The following is a 19935-nucleotide window of genomic DNA, read 5'->3' as shown; positions in this document are numbered from 1 at the left end:
GAGCGCATCAAAGTGTTCAATGAGGCGAGAGCAGGCAAGCGCAGTGGCTACAAAGATTGACAGCAACACTTGCCCACTAGAAATCCAAACTCGCTCAGTCAACGACTCGTCTACTCTGTCGAATAAGAGAGACTAGGAAGATCTCAAAAAGGTCGATATTTCCGGGGCGTTGTCGTGTCTGCTTACGGCAAGCTGGAAATCGGGTCGGTTCCCCCCTGCGCTGCTGGAAATGTATGGCGTGTTGGAGAAGGCTTCGGCTATCGTTTTCCCGTCCAGACTCAGTGTGGGCGACCACTGTTTGTATCAAACATCGAAAAGCCTTATGGCAGTGGCTATTGTTTCAGTTCGGTGCAGGTACCGTCGTGAAATCTGAGCAAAAAAAGTAAAGTAAGAGGCTAGGGTGATAATCGAAAAATGCTGCAAATTCTTCTTGTCAAAAATATCCAAAAAGCACTTGGGGCATTTGACCCCTGTGCGTAAAGCGACTGAAGAACATCGATGAGAACATCGATTCAAGCGGTGGTTAGAAGCTTCAGGAGATGGCATGTAGCTGTTGAGGGGCACTCTTGCTGGACATATTGGATGGGAATATTCCAGTGAAGGATGGAGAGGACGCAACGTGTAAATAGAAAGATGTATATAACCTATGCATGGTTCCAAGTTAATTTGCGTGGCTTTTCGAGGCTCAACTGGATTGCATCAACGATGACTTGCCACTCAAGGGGGTATCTTAGACAACTTTCGTACATAATTGCTTGGAAACTTCCCAGGGTATCTGCTCCTGGTGGTCAAAGCCTGCCAAGTGCCTGGCACAGATGAACCATGTGTTGCTGAAACTGGCTCAACTTTTTTGTGTTATTCACGCTTCGCATGGATTAATATGGCGTTCTTTTGTGCAAACCATAGGGTTTGATCTAGGAACACTGAGAGGAACATTGTCCTGACTTCTATGAAAGGAGACGCAGATCCATAATGATAATTCTTCATATTTCGAAGAACCTCCATGAGCTGTCGGTCAACGAGCCGCATGGTGATATACGTTTTCTCCTAGTAGGTGTGCAAGTGGACTAGGGTCGCTTGGTGTTCTTCAACGGAAAAGGCCTGATAAACAACCGATGCAGCCAGGTTACCAGACGATATGTTTCTTTCTGATTCAGCTTCAGCCGTACCTTGATCCATTCATAGACAAGTGGGTGGACAGATATAGTCGACTGGGCACCGGTATCCTCCTTTCAGACAAATAAGAGAGCAGCAGGAAGCCCTATCCGATCAGTCAGACCTGCCTTCCCGGAAAGGCAACGAAGCTGATTCAGTTGATCTTGATCAGGGCATCGTTCTCTGTCGTACATTCCAAATCGCCATCAGGTCGGCTGGGTAGCACCATGGAGCATGTCGGTAGTAATATCGGACAGGGCGAAGAATCCAAGTAACTGGAGCAAGTCCGCTGCCTCCGGCGAGCGTCTTTTAAGAAACTCCAGGGAAATCTCCCAGGTAGTCATCACAGATTCTGGGCATTTGCTATCAGGCAGGTTGTAACGCAGCAGATACTCCTGGTCATGTTGAGATAAAAGATTAAGGTACTGATGGCACGTAAGGGGCTCATTATAGCGGATGTATGCTGCCCTAATTTCCCGCCAAAATCCAATAATATAGGCTCTTCCAGGTGTCCTTGTAACAATCTAAACCTGGCTTACGGCCTCCTTGATTTATATTGGCGGAAAGCCTCGTAGGCCACTGCTGTACCACTGCAGATTGACTGTAGGATACATCACGAGGCCCCAACCGTAAGGCAAAACTGCCAAGTGACCCTTAAAGACGCCAGGAGTAAATCGTGAGACGCTTCGGCTAGCTTGCCAGGCAGATAATATGCTGATTGGGTATTATCAGAAGCAATTGTGGAGAGTGGAGATGGAGCTGAATACAGTTTCCTTTGCCAAGTATCTGAGGCTTCGGCATACCCGGCGTATCTCCGTGGATTTAGTTCTTATTTGGAAGCATTATTTGCATTTCACGGCTATATGTCTCATGCTAGTTGACTAATTCGTGCAAGATGTTTCCGACTGGTATCACTGTACCAGTCATCTTTCAGTCTTAGGGGGTGGATTATCAATTATTAACCATTCTGCAGGATAAGCCTTAGATTAAAGGCGCATAAAAAAAGAAACGCTATAAATATTATGCAATCTCATCACCTTCCTACTTCACATATGAGAAGCTTAGTAAATACCTATCAGACCGCCATTCAGGTCGCTAAAAGGCCTTCAAAAAGGACCGTTTCTAACGGGAGAACCGTCGCCACATCTGATGTCGAAGCCAATCATTCTGCTCCGCGCTCCCTATGTAATCGCCGACTCCGCCCCAAGTAGCAAAGTACTGACCCCGGCTTCCCATGTCCGACGCCAGTCCAAAGAATTTGGCAGTATCTGTGGCTGATTTTATGTCGAAGCCTTTCGCACTCATGGATTGCATGCTGCTCGCAAAACCACCGCCACCACCACCGACGATAGCCCCCGCACCCCCGAATTGCCTTTTGAGAACATGTTCCACAAGTTGTGGACCATATCTTTTCGTGACGTCCCACGCAAACTCTCCGAGCCGGGCCCAACCATCTGGGGCGGCGGGATCATTTCCGGTTGACTCGGTAGTAGGGGGGCTGGTAGGAGTGGTCGACTCTTGGGCTCCGGACCTTGGTGACTCAGTGGATCTCGAACGACCGGAACCTCCTGAGGATGCGGTTGACTGAGCTCTGGATGGCCCCTGGTCATTCGTGCCTCCATCCCCAGCAGGCCAAAAGACCTGGCCGGCAGCTGTAAGTTCGAGTGCCATCTCCATGTTCAGTTCATGTAGGATCAGCGGTTGAACGGTAGGAATCTCAGGGCAGTAGACTCTGACCATTTCCCTAGACTGGGCAGCCAACCGCTCCGCGTCCGTATCCCAGTGCAGCGTCTCCTCTATTTCAACTCCAGCAGAATACACCTTGCCAAATTGATAAGTCCGGGCCCCGTGTGCGATGAAGCCCGCCCACTCCTGTTCTTTCCGACGCACCAGGAAACCATTATACTTCTTCAGCTGGGCGGGGTTATGTGCCTCCCAGAAGGTCGTCACAAAGGTCACGTACTTCATGAAAGGCCTCCCGTTCATCCCGAACAGCCAGATATATATTTTCTCTTCGAAGGGATCGGGCCGACGCTTGAAGATGTAGATGGGTGTTACGAAGAAGATTGCGACGATTACGGCGTGCTCTCGGATCTGGTCGAGAAGTCGGGCGATTTCGCAGAATGTAGCCCATGCGCCGCCCTCGTCTTCGAATCCGGGGGTGTCAACGACGAAATGTTCGGTTTCGTTGATTTGAGTATCAATTATTTGACATCGTTCCGTTCCTACATGAGGATGGGCAATTGGTTAGAGCTAGAGGCCTTGAATTGCTGAGGCAGCAGATACCTGTTTCTGAGTCCCCCGAGAGACCAGATGTCCCCGTGATGTGCTCTGCCAGCGAGGATTTCCCGACGCCTGGCTTACCAAAGAGCAGTATAGTCCTCGCACCGCCTCTCTTGTAAGCTTTTATTTTCTCAAGGCATCTTTCTGTTCTCTTAGTGTTCATGGACTTGCGATACTCCATTGTGGTGGGAAAGCCTCAAGCTGAAATGATATCGGTACCATGGGATACGGTGAAGGAACTGAAATGCGGGATGATTGCTAAGGCGCTTTCGACTTCCTCTTCGGTTAAGATCTTGTGATCCACTAAGGACCTGATTTCGACTGCAGCCGAATGGGAGTGAGGATTTATCTACTCCTTGGCCGACTGGAGCCACGTAAGCAGGCCTCGGTGAGCGAAGTCTTGATCCTGTTTGGTGCGGAGCTCAAGACTCCCACTTCACGACAAACTCTGCCTTTTTATCTGACCACCATTGCCATGCAGCCGCCTCAGAACGGACATGGCGTTGCTTTACCATTCGTGGTGAGGACTAGGTGGCGCAAATGATTGGCAACAAGACATCGGCGCTCACGTAGCCTCAACGAGCGATAAAGAATGGGAGAGAACGTGCTGCCGCCAGCCTGTTGCTTGAAGGCCGAGCAAGCCGCAGCATGCCACACTTGACACCCCATGTTCTGAGTGCTTGCTGAATAGCATTTAATTGCCTTTTCTTGCCCCGAGATGTCGCAGTTCCAAGAATCTGCATATTACCTTGATCTAATCTAATAGGTACCATACCTATTAGGTACGGTATACCGGTGGTGGTCAGCTGGCCAATCATTTTTTGCCCCTAGGCGCCCTTACCCCGCAATCCAGGACAAGGCCAACACCTCTAACTTCGTCTGTTACCGTGCTCATTTTATACAAACTTGATAAGTATTTCAACATTAGGTTTATCAAGGTAAAGGTTCCTTCGGCTGAACCTGAGGACCTTCCATTTTGTTCTATAGTACTGGTTCAGGTTTCTGAAAAACCTCCATCCACCATGCATAAAGCTTCAAGAGTGCTCAGTGATCCTAAATGCATGACTTGTGGATCAGTGGTGCATGGTTCAGCCGATTGTCCGTGGAAAGGCAAAGAGCACTTGAGATGTCATCAATGTATAGCCATACTCTTACGGCAGGGGAATGATGCTGAGACTCTATAGGCAGGCAATACGGCCACTGGATGAAACAATGCAAACGACCAATGTGTTGTTTTCAATGTATGGACACACTCCGAGATGCCCGAAATTCCTAATAACCTAATGTACAGGCGGTAGTTTCGGGCACTGGAAAGAACGTTGCAGATACCCAAAAGGATGCTACAACTGTAAGAGAAAGCCTCGAGAACTTGGTGATTGCAGCTAATAGTCTGAGTGCCATAGGCGGCCAATATGACCATTTCAGGCCAGATTGCCCCTGGGAATTCGAATCGGGAGACTCTGAATACGAGGCTGGTTCCTATCCCGACACCAAGCTAGCCGCCGGCGTATCAGAATCACCTGCACAGTCATTAAGAAGGCTGGAACATCACAGGAAAGCAGGGAAAGGAGCACCTGAGAATACGGCCGGTTCAAGCGACATTGCCATAAGTGCACACTCAGGAAAACACCCAGGAAAGAAGATTCGGACGTCGCGACTTGACCAACAATCGGTGCGAGTCGACCAAAAGGACAAGCCTCATGTCACACAGGGCGATAATCCCAGAGTGACAGTGGATGTAATAGGCGAATGCTCGGACGCTCATACGGACAAGGGTTGGCAAGATGCGGCAGCAAAAACAACATCCAGGTGGCTCACGGAGATGTGGGCAACACAAACTTCAGAAGACCTGAAAGAAATGCTAGTCATGGATGGACTGGCCAACTTCTCAACTCACCAGAAAAGTATGCCTGGAATTGAACAAGTTAGAAACGCCCTTGAAGTTCGAGCGCAACGACATAGGCTGAAGTTGAACTGGCGGCAGTCGATTGTCGATCTTCTAAAATTACTCGACCTGGCTTCCGACATCCAAGCGCGATCTAAACTAGCAAGACTACTAAACGTTCAGAACTTCCTTCCAGGGTCCCCAGAAGGCAACATGGCTCTTCATCGTGCAGTTATCCAGGAATTAGCACGGAACGGCGGAGACCTAGACCTTACAAGGATCACGAGGAACCAACTAGTCGGTCCAGATAAATCAGCAAGTATGGTAGAAATGGATAGCGATGAAAGCGATGTTGAAAGCGTCTTTTCAAATGACTCAACAGCTTCTTCAGTGTCCGCGTCTAGTCAAACCGTGAATCCCGCTCTAGAGATAGCGCACCTGCTGCTTAACAACGATGCTCTGAGTCCACTTCTTAATATCGCATATGCGAGATATAGCTCCAGGAGAGTCGCAAGAAAGCTTAAGAGTTTAGTTTCACATTATGGGCGTGATCTGGTGTCTGAGGCTTCTGGTGACGCCCAGAGAGTTGCCGCACAATTTGTTCGCGAAGCAGCGCGGCAAATCACAACTCAGCTAACTAGGGCAATGGCGCCAGAAGCAAAGAACAGCATCTTCTCAAATCGCAAGGAACTTGAGAAGCTACTTTTGGCACAATCAACCCAACGACGAGCCGCTATTGACCCCAAAGAGCTATTGTCTGACACTGAGGCGGAGCATTCAGAGCAATCAGAGTCTGAGAGCGAGCTTTCACTGCCTGTACTCCAGGGGGTTGAGCAATTCATGGTTGAATCCAAAGCATTCACTACTCTGGTAGCGAGAATACGGGAATGGCTGGGTATGCTTGACGGACATGTCGACGAAAATATGCCGATTGAACAAGTAACCAGGTCTCCGGAATCTTCCGACTCAACCAACAGTGCCATAACAGAACAGACAGCATATTCACAGATACCCGAGCTGTCTCAGCAACATTCTACGCTTGAAGCGTTAAACAAGGAGGCAAACCAAAGCTTTCTGCGACGAGCGCTATCAGGGGTCACCCTATTAGAGCCGATGTTCTGGCCAAGTCCCCCAGAAGGATTCAAACGCATTACATGGAGAAGTCCTCTCGGAAAGCCTCTTTACATCGACGTCAAAGAGCGCGAGGATGGTGCAGCAGAGCGCTTACAAGAAAGGTTCATGGCATCCGCTCAAGAGACGTTGTCAGCCTCTGGCTCTTCTTCTTCCCCCTCTTCCAGTACACCGGGAACCGTCTCAAGTGGCACACCAGATATGACGCCCCTCGCGCCCCCCGCTGCCTATGTCATGAACAGGTCTTCTACTCAGTCCACCGTCTCTCATCACGCCAATAGAGCACACAGTCAGCCCAGTCCAACCATGTCGGCAACAGTACCGAACAATATCCGCCAAGCAAGTGCGAAATACCTCCTAGTCTGTTTCAGTACAAGTAAATCAGAGAGACTCGAACAGATCGACGTGACGCACTTCGGCAACGATCAAACTCTCTTTGAAGCTCTCCACATCGTCTATAACGCTATCAGGAAAAAGGAATCATGGACCTCCAAGATACCGCTTTTAAGACCTGGGAAAATGCCCCCTTGGCTATGTTGGTGCTTGGACCAGTTACATCTTTATGAACCGAGGAAGATAAATTTTGTATCTGTAAGTGACCCAAATTTCACATTTCCCTTCTCGTCCAAGCCTCATCCCTTGAGTAGTTGCACTTCCTGAACCGCTCATTCTAAAATCGTTATCCAGTTCAGTCTAATGCCCCTCGGCCGAACCCCCACCCCCTTCAATATAAAGGCCCCATCCATCCCGCCAGAACAGGAAGTACACCTCCAGAACTGGCACTACTCTCCCTGTCCCATTGAAGTCGAGAAGTGGGCTATAAGTGAAGCTTTTGCAGCAAAGCTTCTTGAACCAGGACACGCGTTCCTAAACGCCGAGTGGTTAGAACTCTTTCCTAAGAAGTTGCGGTCGTCTTTCATCTACGAGCCAGGTAAAAGGTCTACATTATGGGGTATAAATATCGTTGAAGGGCTCAACAAGGCTGCTCTCGTGCGGATCGCCCTTTGTGTGGTGCTCTCGAGCGCGCTGCTGGGGCTGGCATACTCGCTTGCTTCGCATGACGTGTCCGCTGCCTTCGCGTTGGCGGGGTGGTTTGCGACTTCTGCGGCTCTGTTCATTCCATATTTTCAATTCAAAGGGTAATCAAAGAAGCGCCTGGTCTGGGGAAGATTTCATGTTACATTTCTTGGCCTAGAGCCATTGCTGGGCCTGATTTGGGATTATGTGCTATGGTTCAATGTTAAGCCCTTTCGTGACCCCTGCAATCACACGGTGAACATTCTAGGCATCATCCTTTAAGATATTTGTTAACTTAATTAATCTCACCCTTCCCTACTTACTCAGAGAACAGGAAAGGTTATGTAAAATACTATGCGGACTTGGCAAAGGACCTTGATGAAGCACAATATAGCTTTCTGGAAAGAGCTTGAGGACTTAGATAGGAGGATGAGAGTCAACCTCCTTGAAGTACTGATCTTCAGGTTGGTTTCTTGATAGCATCCATCTGTTTATAAGTGATTACTATCCTCATCCTCAACTTCGCTCATACCTCTCGTTGGTAGCCGGGGACCTCTTCTTGCGACTGATAATGTTTCTTCGCTTATAAGGGTCTGTTGATATTCTTCTATGAATTTGCGTGATTCTGCAAACTACTGAAGCAGTTTAACTTTCTTATATCTTGGATCTTCGTTTGACACGGCCATCACGTCACCTGAATACATGGGATAGGGAAAGTGTAAACAAGATAAAGGTGAAAGTGATTAACGTATGATTAAGATACATGGCCAGAAGCCAAAGGAGCCCTCACTACTTACAATAAGCACTAAATGATCACGGTAGTGGCCTAAAGTTAGTTCTCACCCTTCTCACCCTTCTCACCCTTCTCACCCTTCTCACCCTTCTCACCCATCTCACTCGCACTCACCCTTGAATTAGTGTCTATCACCTCTAAAAGCAGCAACACACTCAAGGCTCGTTGCACTTTTATCCGCGTTGATAATTGTGGCTTAAGTACGGCTGAGCGGACGGGGAGCCCTGCTCTCAACACCCTGTGGTTGTATGTGATTGTTCGATTCAAGCATGTTGTTAATACCATCTCAGCCTAATACGTACAATGAAATTGTGACGGGATACTTGGAATATTGAATTAATAGTCCCTGGGTCGCAGGTTCTGACCTGATAGTAATCTCCAACGCCGCTTACCTAGCTGATTGGAACTCTCCAGACCTTGCAAGCCTCTCACAAGTCTCGCGTTGCTGTTATACATTCGAACAACGTTTGTGGCAAGCCAGCAAAAATCTTCCAATTGCCAGGTGATGTCTTGATAATGAAGAGGGTATGTCAAGCTTATTGACAAAGAGTGGGAGCCACATGCCACCGTTGAGTATGTGGAGGAGGATGGGAAGGAGTACCTAGTGTAGGAGGCAGGAGAGTAGGTTGGTACGCTGTGCGATATGTCTGGATGAAATCTCGTATACTGGCATTGTTGGCCTGTTTCATATCTTTCGCGGATTACACAACTGGGACCGAGTATCGTCGCCCACCCAGGCTATGGATTCGGTAGGTAAACCAGTAATGTCTACACGTTTCTGTTGTACATTACGGCTGGATCAACGCTATTTTACGTTGTGATGGAGAAAAAAGTAGAGCGTGATTAGCGTTTTTACTGTTAACCTTGATGAGGGCAGGCGCAACATTCGACTGATCCCAGTTTACCTTTTTATCACTGATCTTGCAAGTTGTCAGGCAGCGCGACTTCAACCGAACTCACTAGGTTTTAATAAATTCAATGAGATGGTTTTACATGCCGCTTGTGGCAACGGCGAAAAAGAGCAGACTGGATTCCAGCACGGCACGATGCCCGATGTACAGTGTGGGTAATGAGGTGGCTGCTTCGTGGGTGCTTACGACTTTGCGGACAAGGGGAGGTACATACTCCCTTAGAACCGCAAAAGTTTGGATCTCTGCCGCGCAAGAGCAACTCACCGGTGCATTCAGGATTACAGGGAAAAGCTATCGGGTTCGTCATTAGTTGGCCCAGTTCAGGTCTTCGGCTAGATAGTTTGATACAGGTATAGTAGGAGGGATGTACATACATGCACTTCTTACCCTCGTTCTTACAATATCTGCTCGCATGCTCCGCCTCTTAGTAAATAATATGTTTTATTCACATGGTATTATAGATGGCTTGATTCTTTGTCTGCTGCACTGCTCATGCCTGTTAACTGGAGGAGCCTGAATAGTAAACTCCAGTCGCCAATACGATTGGCCTCCTTCAACTGGGCATCCCCATTTAGGATGCGATGCAACTGGTTTTTTGTTCCTGCAAAACTTAGCCCTGCTGCCTCGTCTCCGAAAGCAGTTTGGTCCAGGGCGTTCCGATATGTCAGTGCACCATTGCTCAGAATAACTCGCCACCAGCAATCCTCATCTGTCACCATGATATCGATGATACTCGACTCGCGTGCGGCTTGCAGCCCGTCGAGCCGAACGGATAATACTTCGAGCCACTGTTGGAATGAATCTGTGGACCGGAGCCTATTATCGATGGCCATTTGCGGAGGTGGCTTGCCATGATGACTCGAACCAAGGGCCATCGACCCCGAAAGGTAAAAGTTCCTCCACGTTGCATTCTCTGCCCCAAAGCCCAGCTGTCGATAAACTCCGGCGAGAGCCTCTCTAGCTGCCTTGTGCTGTGGCTGAACTGTAACAGCATGACTCAGCAATGTCGCCGCAAAGCGTAGATCCCCATCCTCGACGTAGCTCCGAGCCTTTTGGACGACTGCATCCACCCCACCAATACAGTCCACATACCTTTGTGCACTCTCAGCAGCCGGATGCTCCCACAGGTGCGCAGGGTCCCCGTCAAACCACCCCATATACCGCTGACAAATCCCCTTGATATTATGTGACAGCGAGCCATAGACGCCCTGCGCATGCCACGCCTTTGCCAGGTTCGGCGGCAAGGTCAGCGCCTCGGCGATCTCGCCGCCATTCATGCCGAGATTCATCATCCGCACCGTCTGGTCATGCAGATACGCGTACAGATCCCGCTGCTCGCTCAGTAACCTTGTAATCTCTGCAGCTCCCCACGTAGGCCAGTGGTGTCCCGCAAGGAGCGCATCCGACCTCCCACCAAAGAGAACCAGCGACTCATCCAGATAGCGCGCCCACGCCTTCGCGTCCCGGACCACCGCCCCGCGAAGCGTGATGATATTGTGCATCGTATGCGTTGCGCACTCGGCGATATAAAGCGCGCTCTCCCCGCGGTGTTCCGGGAAAAAGAAATTCATCTCGGACGGCGCCTCGGCCCCCGGCACCATCTGGAACACCACCCGAATGCCATCCACGACCCTCTCCTCGCCCGTGTGGCGGATATAGTCTGTCGGCGGGATCAGCCTGCTAGATCCCGTTGACACTGCCATTCCGATCCCGCAGCCGACATGGCCTTGCCCCTCTGCGTCTCTTGGGAGTCGGCTTCCGTACATGTATGCCGCGCGCCGGCGCATCGCGGGACCCAGGTAGATGTTTTCGCTCGCGGCTTCTTCCAGGAAGCCCTCTGGCGCGAGGATGGGGATCCTCTCTCTTTGCTCCCTGTCCGCGGGCAGGACACCCTCTGCGCCGCCGTAGTGGTCGATATGCGAGTGTGAGTAGACGAGGCCAGTGACCGATCTGTGCTGTCCGCGATGCGTGTGGTACAGCGCGAGAGCAGCGGCAGCGCATTCAGCTGAGACCAGCGGGTCAATGACAAGAATCCCCGTCTCGCCCTCGACGATGGTCATGTTGGACAGGTCGAAGCCGCGGACTTGGTAGATGCCTTCGGTTACCTGGAACAGGCCGTGCTTGGAGGTAAGCTGGCCGTGGCGCCAGAGTTTGGGGTTGACAGTTGGAGGACAGGGAGAGTCAGTCGTAGCATTGCCATTCAGGAAGTTGTACTCCTCCGCGTTCCAGACGATACGGCCATTTTCGTTGCGAATGATGCAGGGTTCAAGGGTCCCGATGAAACCCCGAGCGGCGTTCTCATGGTCGAGTCCGTCGGCGAAGGAGGGCTGTTGTTGTTGCTCCATTATATGATGAATATGATCATGAAGTATTGTTCTTGCCACTTTATAGCATACATGATATATATACTCCTTGTTGTTGCTCTTGGGGCCTTTTGCCAACACTGCATTGCCAACGCAGCCGCGTTAGTCTAGTAGTTAGGGCCAGTGCCGTTAACGCCGATCGGCCGTGTCGGAAATCGGCGTTAGCGATTCCAACCTTGTGCGCATCCAAGAATCAGACCAAAAGCTTAGCCCATTGCTTGGGATAATTCATGTATGAGGATATAGCTTCATGGGTAAAGGAGTCTAAATTTTGTAGTTTGATGTTGGTTTCGACTGTACAGTGACGCAGCTAGGGCTCTTAATTTTAATTTTAATTTTAATTTTTTTTTTTTTTAATTTTTTTAAAAAAAAGACAGCGAGTAATTTACATTTCTTCTAAGCTTTAGATTCTTTTCAAGTACCTATTACCCGCAATCACAATGGCTCATAGATGCCCCAATCCCCATGGAACAACCTTCCGCCCTACCATATCAACATATCAAACCAAACCCAACCACTATTCGCCGACTCAAGCACATACATCCGTAGATAGTCTAAAGCGTGTACCTAAACCCTTCAAGCCCCTCAATGACCATCTCCCCCCTGTCCGCCCTGCGATTCCTCAAGTGCATCCGCACAGAAAGCAGCCCAACAAAGACCAGAATCAACCCGGTCAGCCCGATGCACGTGCAGATTCCCGGTCTATAATTTGGGGCGTCCTGCTCGCGGAAGACCAGCGACCCTGTCATGCCCCCCGAGGCGCCGAGGCCGACGAAGATGGCGCTGCAGATTGCGCGCTTCCACTGTCCGCGGACGTTGTTCGCCTAAACTGGCATCAGTTTGCTGGGTTGGGCCCGCGTGGGATGGGATGGGATGGGGTGAGCGATAATATACGACTTACCTGGTACGCCATCGCAGCAGGGATATTCGAGTTTGCGCCCATGGTGGTGAAGAAGCACCCTACTAGCCTGGCGCCATTTCCCTTTGCAAAGCCCTTGATGCAAGAAAAGGCAATTAGCATACTTCAACCCGAGAAAAGTGCAGAGAATTCGCAGTGGGCGGTTAGGAAACTTGAAATCGACGAACCATCAGCGGCAATCCAATCAGCGTGAGAACCGTATTAAACACGATAATGGCCCCTCGGACACGATACCGATCACCAACCCACGAGCCCGCAAACATGACGATCCCCGCCGCGACATACGGCGGCGCAAACAGACATAGCGATGCGCCCGTCGAGAACCCCATCCCCTCGCGGAAGATCAGCGACAGGAAGTACGCGAGCGCGTAGGCGGTCGTCGTCGTGCAGTAGTATATCAGCCCGAAGCCCCAGACGTGCAGGTCGAGGCCTGCGGCGAGGTACTTGCGGAGGTTGAAAGGCTCGGCGGTGACGTCTGCGCGGTCGCGGTGAATGCGCTCGGTGATGAAGGTGTATTCGGCTTCGGTGAGAAAGGAGGAGCGGCGGTGGCGGCTGGTTTTCATTTTGTCCGGAAAGTCGATGAGGATGAAGTAGCTTATGAAGGCCAGAACGCAGGTTAAAAGGCCTTGAATTACAAAGATCCAGCGCCAGGCTGTGAGGCCGCCCAGGCCGTGCTTTGATAGATGAGCTATTAGCCTTCTAAAGTGCATAGAATTGAAGGTCAGACCAACCATGAATGTAATCCCGTAGGACAGGATGCCCGTTGTCGCAGAAGCAACGCAGCCAAGCAAATAGAAAATGGCGAAACGTTTTTGCATTTCAAAGCGCGTGTACCAGGTTGCGATTAGATACACCGACGCTGGGAAGAAGCCTGCCTCGAGGGCGCCGATAATAACCCGGATTCCCAGCATCTCCGACCATTTCTTGACAAATCCTGCAGATAGCTTTGTTTTCTCCATCAAAAACTGGTTCTGTTTTTCACTCCTGACAGGGGGAAAGGGGAAAGGGGAAAGAGTCCAGCAAGCATACCATGACTGCTCCCCAGGTGAAGCACACTCCAGAGAGATAGTATATAGGGCCTATCCTCCGCACAAGAAGAGGTCCGAAAATCTGCAGGCAAATATATGGCGGGAAAAATGCCACTGCGATGGTACTCTACTAAAATTAGCAAACATAAAGCTTTGAACTTGTAATTCAATAGCAGCATACGTATTGCGTTCCCACGAGATGCAGCTCTTGCTTCATTCCAGCTACTGCGGCGGTCCCAATGTTGCCTCTATCAATCAGAGCGACGGTATGCAGCAGCCCCAGCATGACAATCAATCGGCGGTCAACACGCCAGATGATCTTCCGCTGTTCTTTCGGGGTGAAGACCATGTCGTCAAGGCGCTCTGTGTCGCCCTTCTGGAGGTCAATGTCATTAACCGGTGTGGCTGTTGGTGTGCCCATTGTTGAAATCTTAATGGAGTAGGAGGTGTTCGCGTTGAAGAATGTAGCACGGAACTTCAATAGTGGAATATCACTTCATATATACACTTTCTAGCAAGGCTGTGGTGGCTTTACTATAGCTATCCTTGGCTCTGAGCTATGAAGCTGCCAAGCTGAGCAGCGTTTGTTTGGCTGATTTAACAAATCATCCCCGCATTTCGGCGTTAAGGATTATGAGTCTGCTGGGACAATCGCCTATCGCCGATGAAGCGCAAGCCTAACGACCAGAGAAGAGAAACAATGACAAAACAACTACATCTTAGCGGCATCCTCCCTTCGAACCTGCGCGTTCAACAAGCTCAAGAGTACATCAGGCGCATCAAGCCTATCCATAAAAACTTCCACCATCCGTAGCCCTTTGCCGTCCGCGAGCTCTTCATCCTGCAAGACCGAATTGAAATCCGCCCAGGTTCGTATCTGCCATGTTCCATTCGCGTTGCGCTGTCCCCGGCTTTCCTCCTGGTTTGCTCCGAAAAACTCTGGAGCTTTCAAGTATCGCCACCGAGCAATATCATTATATGCTTGCTTTCGGCCATGGATGCACCGCTCAATAGTGTACCCATCATTGTTGATCAAGAAAACAATCACATTAAGCCTTTGATGGATGATCGTACTTAGCTCTTGGGCAGTCATCTGAAAGCTGCCGTCACCAATAAATAAAATGGTTCGCGGCTTAGGGTGGCCGCAGGAGTGGTCAGAGGCTACTAAATCCCTCTGCGCTTGGCTCGCTCCTAGTGCCGCTGGAAGCATGTAGCCGATTGACAGCCAAGTGACCGGTTTGAATACATGGGTCTGGGGCGGGAGGATAAAGTCGTTGGATCCGTAGGCCGGTGTTCCCGTCTCCGCAAGTATAATGTCCATGGGGCGAAAAAATGGGGATAGCCGCTTCCAGAATCCTGCGGTCTGCGTTACAGGGTCGGTAGGAGTCACGTTGGGAAGTGATTTAACACCTATTGCAGGGTGCAGGAGGTCATGGTGGTGGGGCGGAACCCTGTGCACATCGGTTCTTTGTATCAGCTGCTGGATGAGATCCTTGACTGACAGGTCCCGAAAGACATCCTTCTGGATTTGTACGGAGCTGGAACCCAGTAGGATAGATGTCTCGTCCCGCGGCTGGAGCAAGAAGTTGAAGGTATTCGTGTTGCTAAAATGTGGACCGAAAACCAAAACCAGATCACAAGAATCAAGAAATGGCTTATGGATGGGCGTACAGACTCCATAGACATTAGGCAACGTCTCGTCAACCAATCCCTTGCCAAACCCAGAAGTAAATGTTGGCCAACCGGTTAATCGGACAAATTGATCAACCTCATCAGTGATGTTTAACGCTCGCGCCTCTCCGTCAACCAGAAGCATTGGCTTCCTGCTACCGTACATCCTTTCAAGGATAGTACAAAGGACCGCTTCTTCCTGCGGATGCCTTATGGATGGCGGGATCTGTTTCTGGATTTCCAAAGCCAACTTGACTGCTGGAACAGGGACGGCCACCATGTCAACCGGAATCGCAATGCGAACAGGTCGGCTATGGACCACGCACTGCAGCAACGCCCAGTCAATCTCGGAGGTTGCCGTACGATGATCATTTAGGTTGACTTGCGCCACGGTGACATGTTCTTGCATGGAGTCGAACCGCTGGTAGTCACCGTCATTGAATGTATGGTGAATCCTTGCGTGCGACTCCTGAGAGGCTCGTGTTGGCGTTCCGACAATATGCACGACTGGGGCTCTCTCTGCATAAGCGCCTGCGATTGCATTGATTGCAGACAGCTCGCCGACACCGAAAGTAGTCACCACCGCACCAACACCTACACGGTCACTAGTCAATAACAAGAAAAGACAGCATATGATCAGGCCCAGAATCACCTTTGAGCCGGGAATATCCATCCGCCGCGTATCCTGCATTCAGCTCGTTGCAGTTTCCGATCCAATTGAGTCCCGAAGGTACCACATGGTCCAGAAGTGTCAAGTTGTAGTCGCCGGGCACTCCAAAGACAGAATGCACGCCCAACTGTCGCAGACGCTTGAACAGATATTGCGCTAGAGGTAGACTGCTCCCTTCCATTGTTTCGTTTCTTTGGCTCGGTTCTATTGTCACATGGTTTTGGTGGTCCTCTTCTTGCTTATATATACCAAAACGGGGTTTACATGGTGATCAACAGCGACAGCGTATATTCCAGTGGCGTACCTCTCGCTCTCGCCTCGATCAATGTAGATCGAGTGATCATGGCTCTTCCTTGGGATTGCGCGTTTCGGCGATAAGAATGGGTCATTTCACGGATGTTTCGGAGCCTCCGATGTGAATTTTGTCGGATGCTCCGTCTGCTGCTTAACGCCGAAAGCCGATAACGATTTGCAGGTCCTTTGTTGGAGTCGATGTATTCGAAGGGTCAACATCCTCAAACACAGGTGAGTGCATGTGGAGTCTCAGAACATAAATAAGAGAAGCCGTAATGATGGACAAGGTGAGTTCCAAGTAGCAAGTACTGTTCCACCATGACCATCCCACCAACCACCATGCAGCAGCCGACTCAGCGCCAGCACGGTTCTGGCTCGCTCGATGCCTTTGACCCGGTTATGGTGACGCCTGTTATTGGCAATGAGTTTATCAAGGGCTCCTGCAATATCGTGGACGATATCCTAAAGCATCCCAATGCGGACCAGCGGATTCGCGACCTGGCGATCATGGGTCAGTAACCATCAACATATTCCTCTGTCAGAGCACTCCGACCTTATCCATGCTGACACCTTTGATCCTTGCAGTCGCCGAGCGCGGTGTTGTCTTCTTCCGCGCACAGGACAACCTCACCAACAACCTGCAAAAAGAGCTCATCATGCGCATGGGCGAGTTAACTGGCCGACCACGCACCCACGGCCTGCACATCCACCCGGTCACCAACGACGCCCGCGAATTCGGGGATCCAGACCCACAGATTAGCACCATCAACTCGGAGGGCCGCAAGACCCTTTACAAGGGCTCTGATTATACCCGGATGGCAGCCGTGTGGCACAGCGATATCTCGTTTGAAAAGGCCCCAGCGGACTTTTCTAGTCTGCGCCTAGTCCAGCTGCCCAAGACTGGCGGTGACACGCTGTGGGCGTCCGGGTATGAGATTTACGATCGAATCAGTAAGCCGTACCGAGCGTTCCTGGAAACTTTGACGGCCACGCACGCGGGAGTCGGCTTCCAGAGGTTGGCGCAGACAGGCAAGTTCCAGTTGTATGAGAAGGAGCGGGGGGCTCCTGTCAATGTTGGAGGGGATCTCTCGGCTGTTCACCCAGTCGTGAGGACGAATCCGATTACAGGATGGAAATCGATTTTCCCGATTGGTATGACGTGACATTTTCCCTCAATGAAGGCTCGTTCTGTTCTGACTGGCAACTACGTAGGCTCTTTTCCCACACAGGTTGATGGGCTGACTCGCAAGGAGAGCGCCAACCTGCTGCAGTGGTTCCATGATATGATTACCCACGGACATGACCTTCAGGTCCGCTTCAAATGGAATAGTCCTAATGACATTGGTAAGTGTCTCTGCACCATTCCGGGTTTCTGCAGATACAGAGAGCTGACTGGCGGTTACAGCAATCTGGGACAATCGCAGCGTATTCCATACCGCGACCGGCGACCACGAAGGGTTCGGTCCTCGAAGTGGGAATCGTGCAGTGGGCGTGGGCGAGATTCCGTATTTTGACCCAGGAAGCAAATCGCGTAGGCAGGACTTGGGCATTGAGGATACTCTTGCTCCCTGTCATTGGTAGTTGTTGACTTTAACTTGCATATCCCAAGTCGTGTATACCAGCCATGAAATCGAAATTCTCTATTGCTGATAAGCCTGGCCATTCCAATCCAAACCAAATAAATCCAGCGTAGGGAGACTGAGGGTCTCGGCAGTCCAAAGATCCTCGGTAAAAAAGTCTCCGAATAGGGAATTTTCCTGCCCCTGTGTCTCCAGGATGCCCATGTTTTGTAGGTCGAGTGAACCCCCGATATTTGTGAACTGCCCTTCCACCCATGGTACTGGCTGGCTCGACACATGTTGGCTCGTAGTCGACGTCTCATGAATAAAATCCATGGTTCGATTGATCATATTCTCCAATTCGTCGCGGGAGTTTCTGAAGCTGGGAATCCGCTCAGCCGTAACAAATATGGCGGACGAGCACGCCCGGAGATCATTTGCCACGCTCGTCGTCCATGAACGTGGAGATCGAAACAGACAGAAACTATGTAGTCGCTGTCAGTACTTCAATGAACAAATCTTCGCTCACGAGAAAAACGATGCTTGCTTGCTTACTTACCACATCGTCAGCCCCGCGAGGTATACCGAATTAGCCAGGAGAAAAGAGAACCCCGATATGCCCCTTTGTTGAGAACGCTTGAAAATTTGGCACATTTGTCCCGATGCGTGTAGGCAGGTTCGAATATGTTCATCATCTGGGTCAAGGATACCCAGGAATGGCTGCAGGAGTACGCGAACGCAGTTATTCCAATGCATGAGCATAAAGTCATAATCGCGCGGCTCAAGAGAAGGTAAATTGGTTTTGTACTCCTCCAGCAAGGCCAACAGCGAGGGCAACTGCGGGGCCAAAGCAGATATGTTCCTGTCTACCCCGTAGAGCTTGGTATGAATGCGGGACATGACTCGTTGGAGCTGTACTGTCGCAATGAACCGTCTGTTAACGGGTATATTCGTATTTGCCGATAACCCGAAACGGCCTGGCTGCACAGCAATGCTCGAGTCGTCAGCGTCAGGCAAGATCTGAGTATCAATATCGTCCTCTGCGATGCTAAATGGCCGCCCAAGGCACCATGATACATGCCGCTCGATCACGTATACGCTCCAGAATAATTTTCGATGCAGCTGCGCCTCCTGCGGACACAGTTCCCTGTAATGCGATTCGCGATGCATACCCAGGTCAATGCATATTCGCATTGCCATGCCAATTGCGAACCAAACGCTCGAGCTTGACTTTGATCGCAGCTGGTATATAACCATCAACATACGCCCCTCCACACCCGCAATTGACAGTGCCTCTCGCACCGCCGTGCCATCAAATTGCAACGCAGTAGCAAAATACGCGTTTGGTGTCATTGATTCGTGCTGATCACTCAGCTGCAACATAGCCGCGCCAATAGCGTACACCATGAAGAGCTTAAACATTCCATACTCATGCTGCTGGCCACCGCTAGTGATAGCGCCAGCACCACGCGCATCATGCCGCCTCAAATGCAGCTGGAGTATCTCCGCGCGGTCAAGAAACGGTAGTCGCTTATGCAGGTTGTTGAAATATGCGTCGAGGAGCTGCTTGCCGACTGCATCATCGGGTGGCGCAGCCTTGCCCTGCTCGGTCGTGGGAGCAGGAGAAATTGGTCCCTCCTGTTCTTCCGTGCCATGCACCAGAATCGAGCGATCGGCCCAAGTGACATCCTCCCCGACAATGCGACTCAGATGCTCCGTAATCGTCACACCGGATGAGGGGCCAAAGTAGGGCGTAGCCGCAGGTTTCGGCCTGGCCCTCTTCCCGCCTCTGGACTCCTCCGAAGCAGCCTGTTCTTCTGCTAAAACAGCAGACTGGGTAGTGGTACCCTCAGGTGACCGAATCTCTTCCTCCCCCGCTTCTGCTCCATCGGGAGAAGGTAGACCGTCATGAATGGTGGCAGAGAGATGGGCTTCCAGCACTTCGATCCGGTGAGCCAACGCACCCTTGGACATTCCATGATGCCATGATAGAGACGTCTCTGGGCGCAGACACGGCTCGTTTGCCGCGTTGCAGTTGGCGCAAGTGGGGAATCCAATGCAGCGTTGTTTTCGTCGATGGCACCGCCGACAAGATTTTGGCACTCTTTTGCGAATTCTCGTCGATTGCTCCATCTTACTGGCTATGTGGTATTCGTGTCCGGTATATTTTCATTGGAAAGAAAAGTGCTGAATGAGAAATATTCAAGATTCGCCATGCATGTTTAGAAATGGCAGTGGTGTCACGGGCTGGAAGAA

At 50.6% G+C, this 19935-nt stretch overlaps 7 protein-coding genes across 7 annotated transcripts; 2 read left to right on the top strand and 5 right to left on the bottom strand.

Moving 5' to 3' along the window:
• Positions 1-2179: 2179 nt before the first annotated feature.
• On the bottom strand, positions 2180-3675 carry BJX68DRAFT_167531 (uncharacterized protein). Its single transcript, XM_071036990.1, has 2 exons — positions 3442-3675; positions 2180-3380 (listed from the first exon to the last, which is right to left on the bottom strand). Exons 1-2 carry the CDS (start codon positions 3617-3619, stop codon positions 2278-2280), a joined length of 1281 nt encoding a protein of 426 aa, XP_070895130.1. The 5' UTR covers positions 3620-3675; the 3' UTR covers positions 2180-2277.
• Positions 3676-4193: 518 nt separating this feature from the next.
• Positions 4194-4945, top strand: BJX68DRAFT_244792 (uncharacterized protein). Its single transcript, XM_071041378.1, has 3 exons — positions 4194-4575; positions 4623-4786; positions 4842-4945. Exons 1-2 carry the CDS (start codon positions 4461-4463, stop codon positions 4712-4714), a joined length of 207 nt encoding a protein of 68 aa, XP_070895129.1. The 5' UTR covers positions 4194-4460; the 3' UTR covers positions 4715-4786; positions 4842-4945.
• Positions 4946-9630: 4685 nt separating this feature from the next.
• Positions 9631-11520, bottom strand: BJX68DRAFT_257787 (alkyl/aryl-sulfatase; the record flags this gene model as incomplete). Its single annotated transcript, XM_071043406.1, has 1 exon — positions 9631-11520. The coding sequence occupies one exon, from the start codon at positions 11518-11520 to the stop codon at positions 9631-9633; it is 1890 nt and encodes a 629-aa protein (XP_070895128.1).
• Positions 11521-12092: 572 nt separating this feature from the next.
• On the bottom strand, positions 12093-13834 carry BJX68DRAFT_257786 (MFS general substrate transporter; the record flags this gene model as incomplete). The annotated part of the gene is made up of 6 exons (XM_071043405.1): positions 12093-12362; positions 12440-12532; positions 12625-13131; positions 13189-13401; positions 13487-13612; positions 13667-13834. The coding sequence occupies 6 exons, from the start codon at positions 13832-13834 to the stop codon at positions 12093-12095; spliced, it is 1377 nt and encodes a 458-aa protein (XP_070895127.1).
• Positions 13835-14197: 363 nt separating this feature from the next.
• BJX68DRAFT_278375 (alpha-keto acid decarboxylase family protein) lies at positions 14198-16093 on the bottom strand (the record flags this gene model as incomplete). Its single annotated transcript, XM_071048518.1, has 2 exons — positions 15809-16093; positions 14198-15750 (listed from the first exon to the last, which is right to left on the bottom strand). Exons 1-2 carry the CDS (start codon positions 16005-16007, stop codon positions 14198-14200), a joined length of 1752 nt encoding a protein of 583 aa, XP_070895126.1. The 5' UTR covers positions 16008-16093.
• A 366-nt stretch (positions 16094-16459) lies between these two features.
• BJX68DRAFT_257784 (TauD/TfdA dioxygenase family protein) lies at positions 16460-17701 on the top strand (the record flags this gene model as incomplete). The annotated part of the gene is made up of 4 exons (XM_071043404.1): positions 16460-16631; positions 16706-17226; positions 17350-17464; positions 17526-17701. 4 exons carry the CDS (start codon positions 16460-16462, stop codon positions 17699-17701), a joined length of 984 nt encoding a protein of 327 aa, XP_070895125.1.
• A 59-nt stretch (positions 17702-17760) lies between these two features.
• BJX68DRAFT_257783 (transcription factor domain-containing protein) lies at positions 17761-19812 on the bottom strand (the record flags this gene model as incomplete). The annotated part of the gene is made up of 2 exons (XM_071043403.1): positions 17761-18163; positions 18239-19812. 2 exons carry the CDS (start codon positions 19810-19812, stop codon positions 17761-17763), a joined length of 1977 nt encoding a protein of 658 aa, XP_070895124.1.
• Positions 19813-19935: the final 123 nt, after the last annotated feature.

The sequence above is a fragment of the Aspergillus pseudodeflectus genome, assembly GCF_044049435.1.
Source record: "Aspergillus pseudodeflectus strain CBS 756.74 chromosome Unknown BJX68scaffold_51, whole genome shotgun sequence".
Lineage (NCBI taxonomy): Eukaryota > Fungi > Ascomycota > Eurotiomycetes > Eurotiales > Aspergillaceae > Aspergillus > Aspergillus pseudodeflectus.
Note: the sequence above shows the minus strand (reverse complement) of the source record. Positions and strands in the feature narration are given on the sequence as shown.

Bases quoted from the DNA above. Each gene is read 5' to 3' on its own strand.
- BJX68DRAFT_167531 (XM_071036990.1), bottom strand. From the start codon at position 3,619: ATGGAGTATCGCAAGTCCATGAACACTAAGAGAACAGAAAGATGCCTT. The intron at 3,381-3,441 runs GTATCTGCTGCC...ATCCTCATGTAG, and splicing joins CTCGGGGGACTCAGAAACAG to GAACGGAACGATGTCAAATA.
- BJX68DRAFT_244792 (XM_071041378.1), top strand. From the start codon at position 4,461: ATGCATAAAGCTTCAAGAGTGCTCAGTGATCCTAAATGCATGACTTGT. The intron at 4,576-4,622 runs GTATAGCCATAC...GAGACTCTATAG, and splicing joins GCACTTGAGATGTCATCAAT to GCAGGCAATACGGCCACTGG.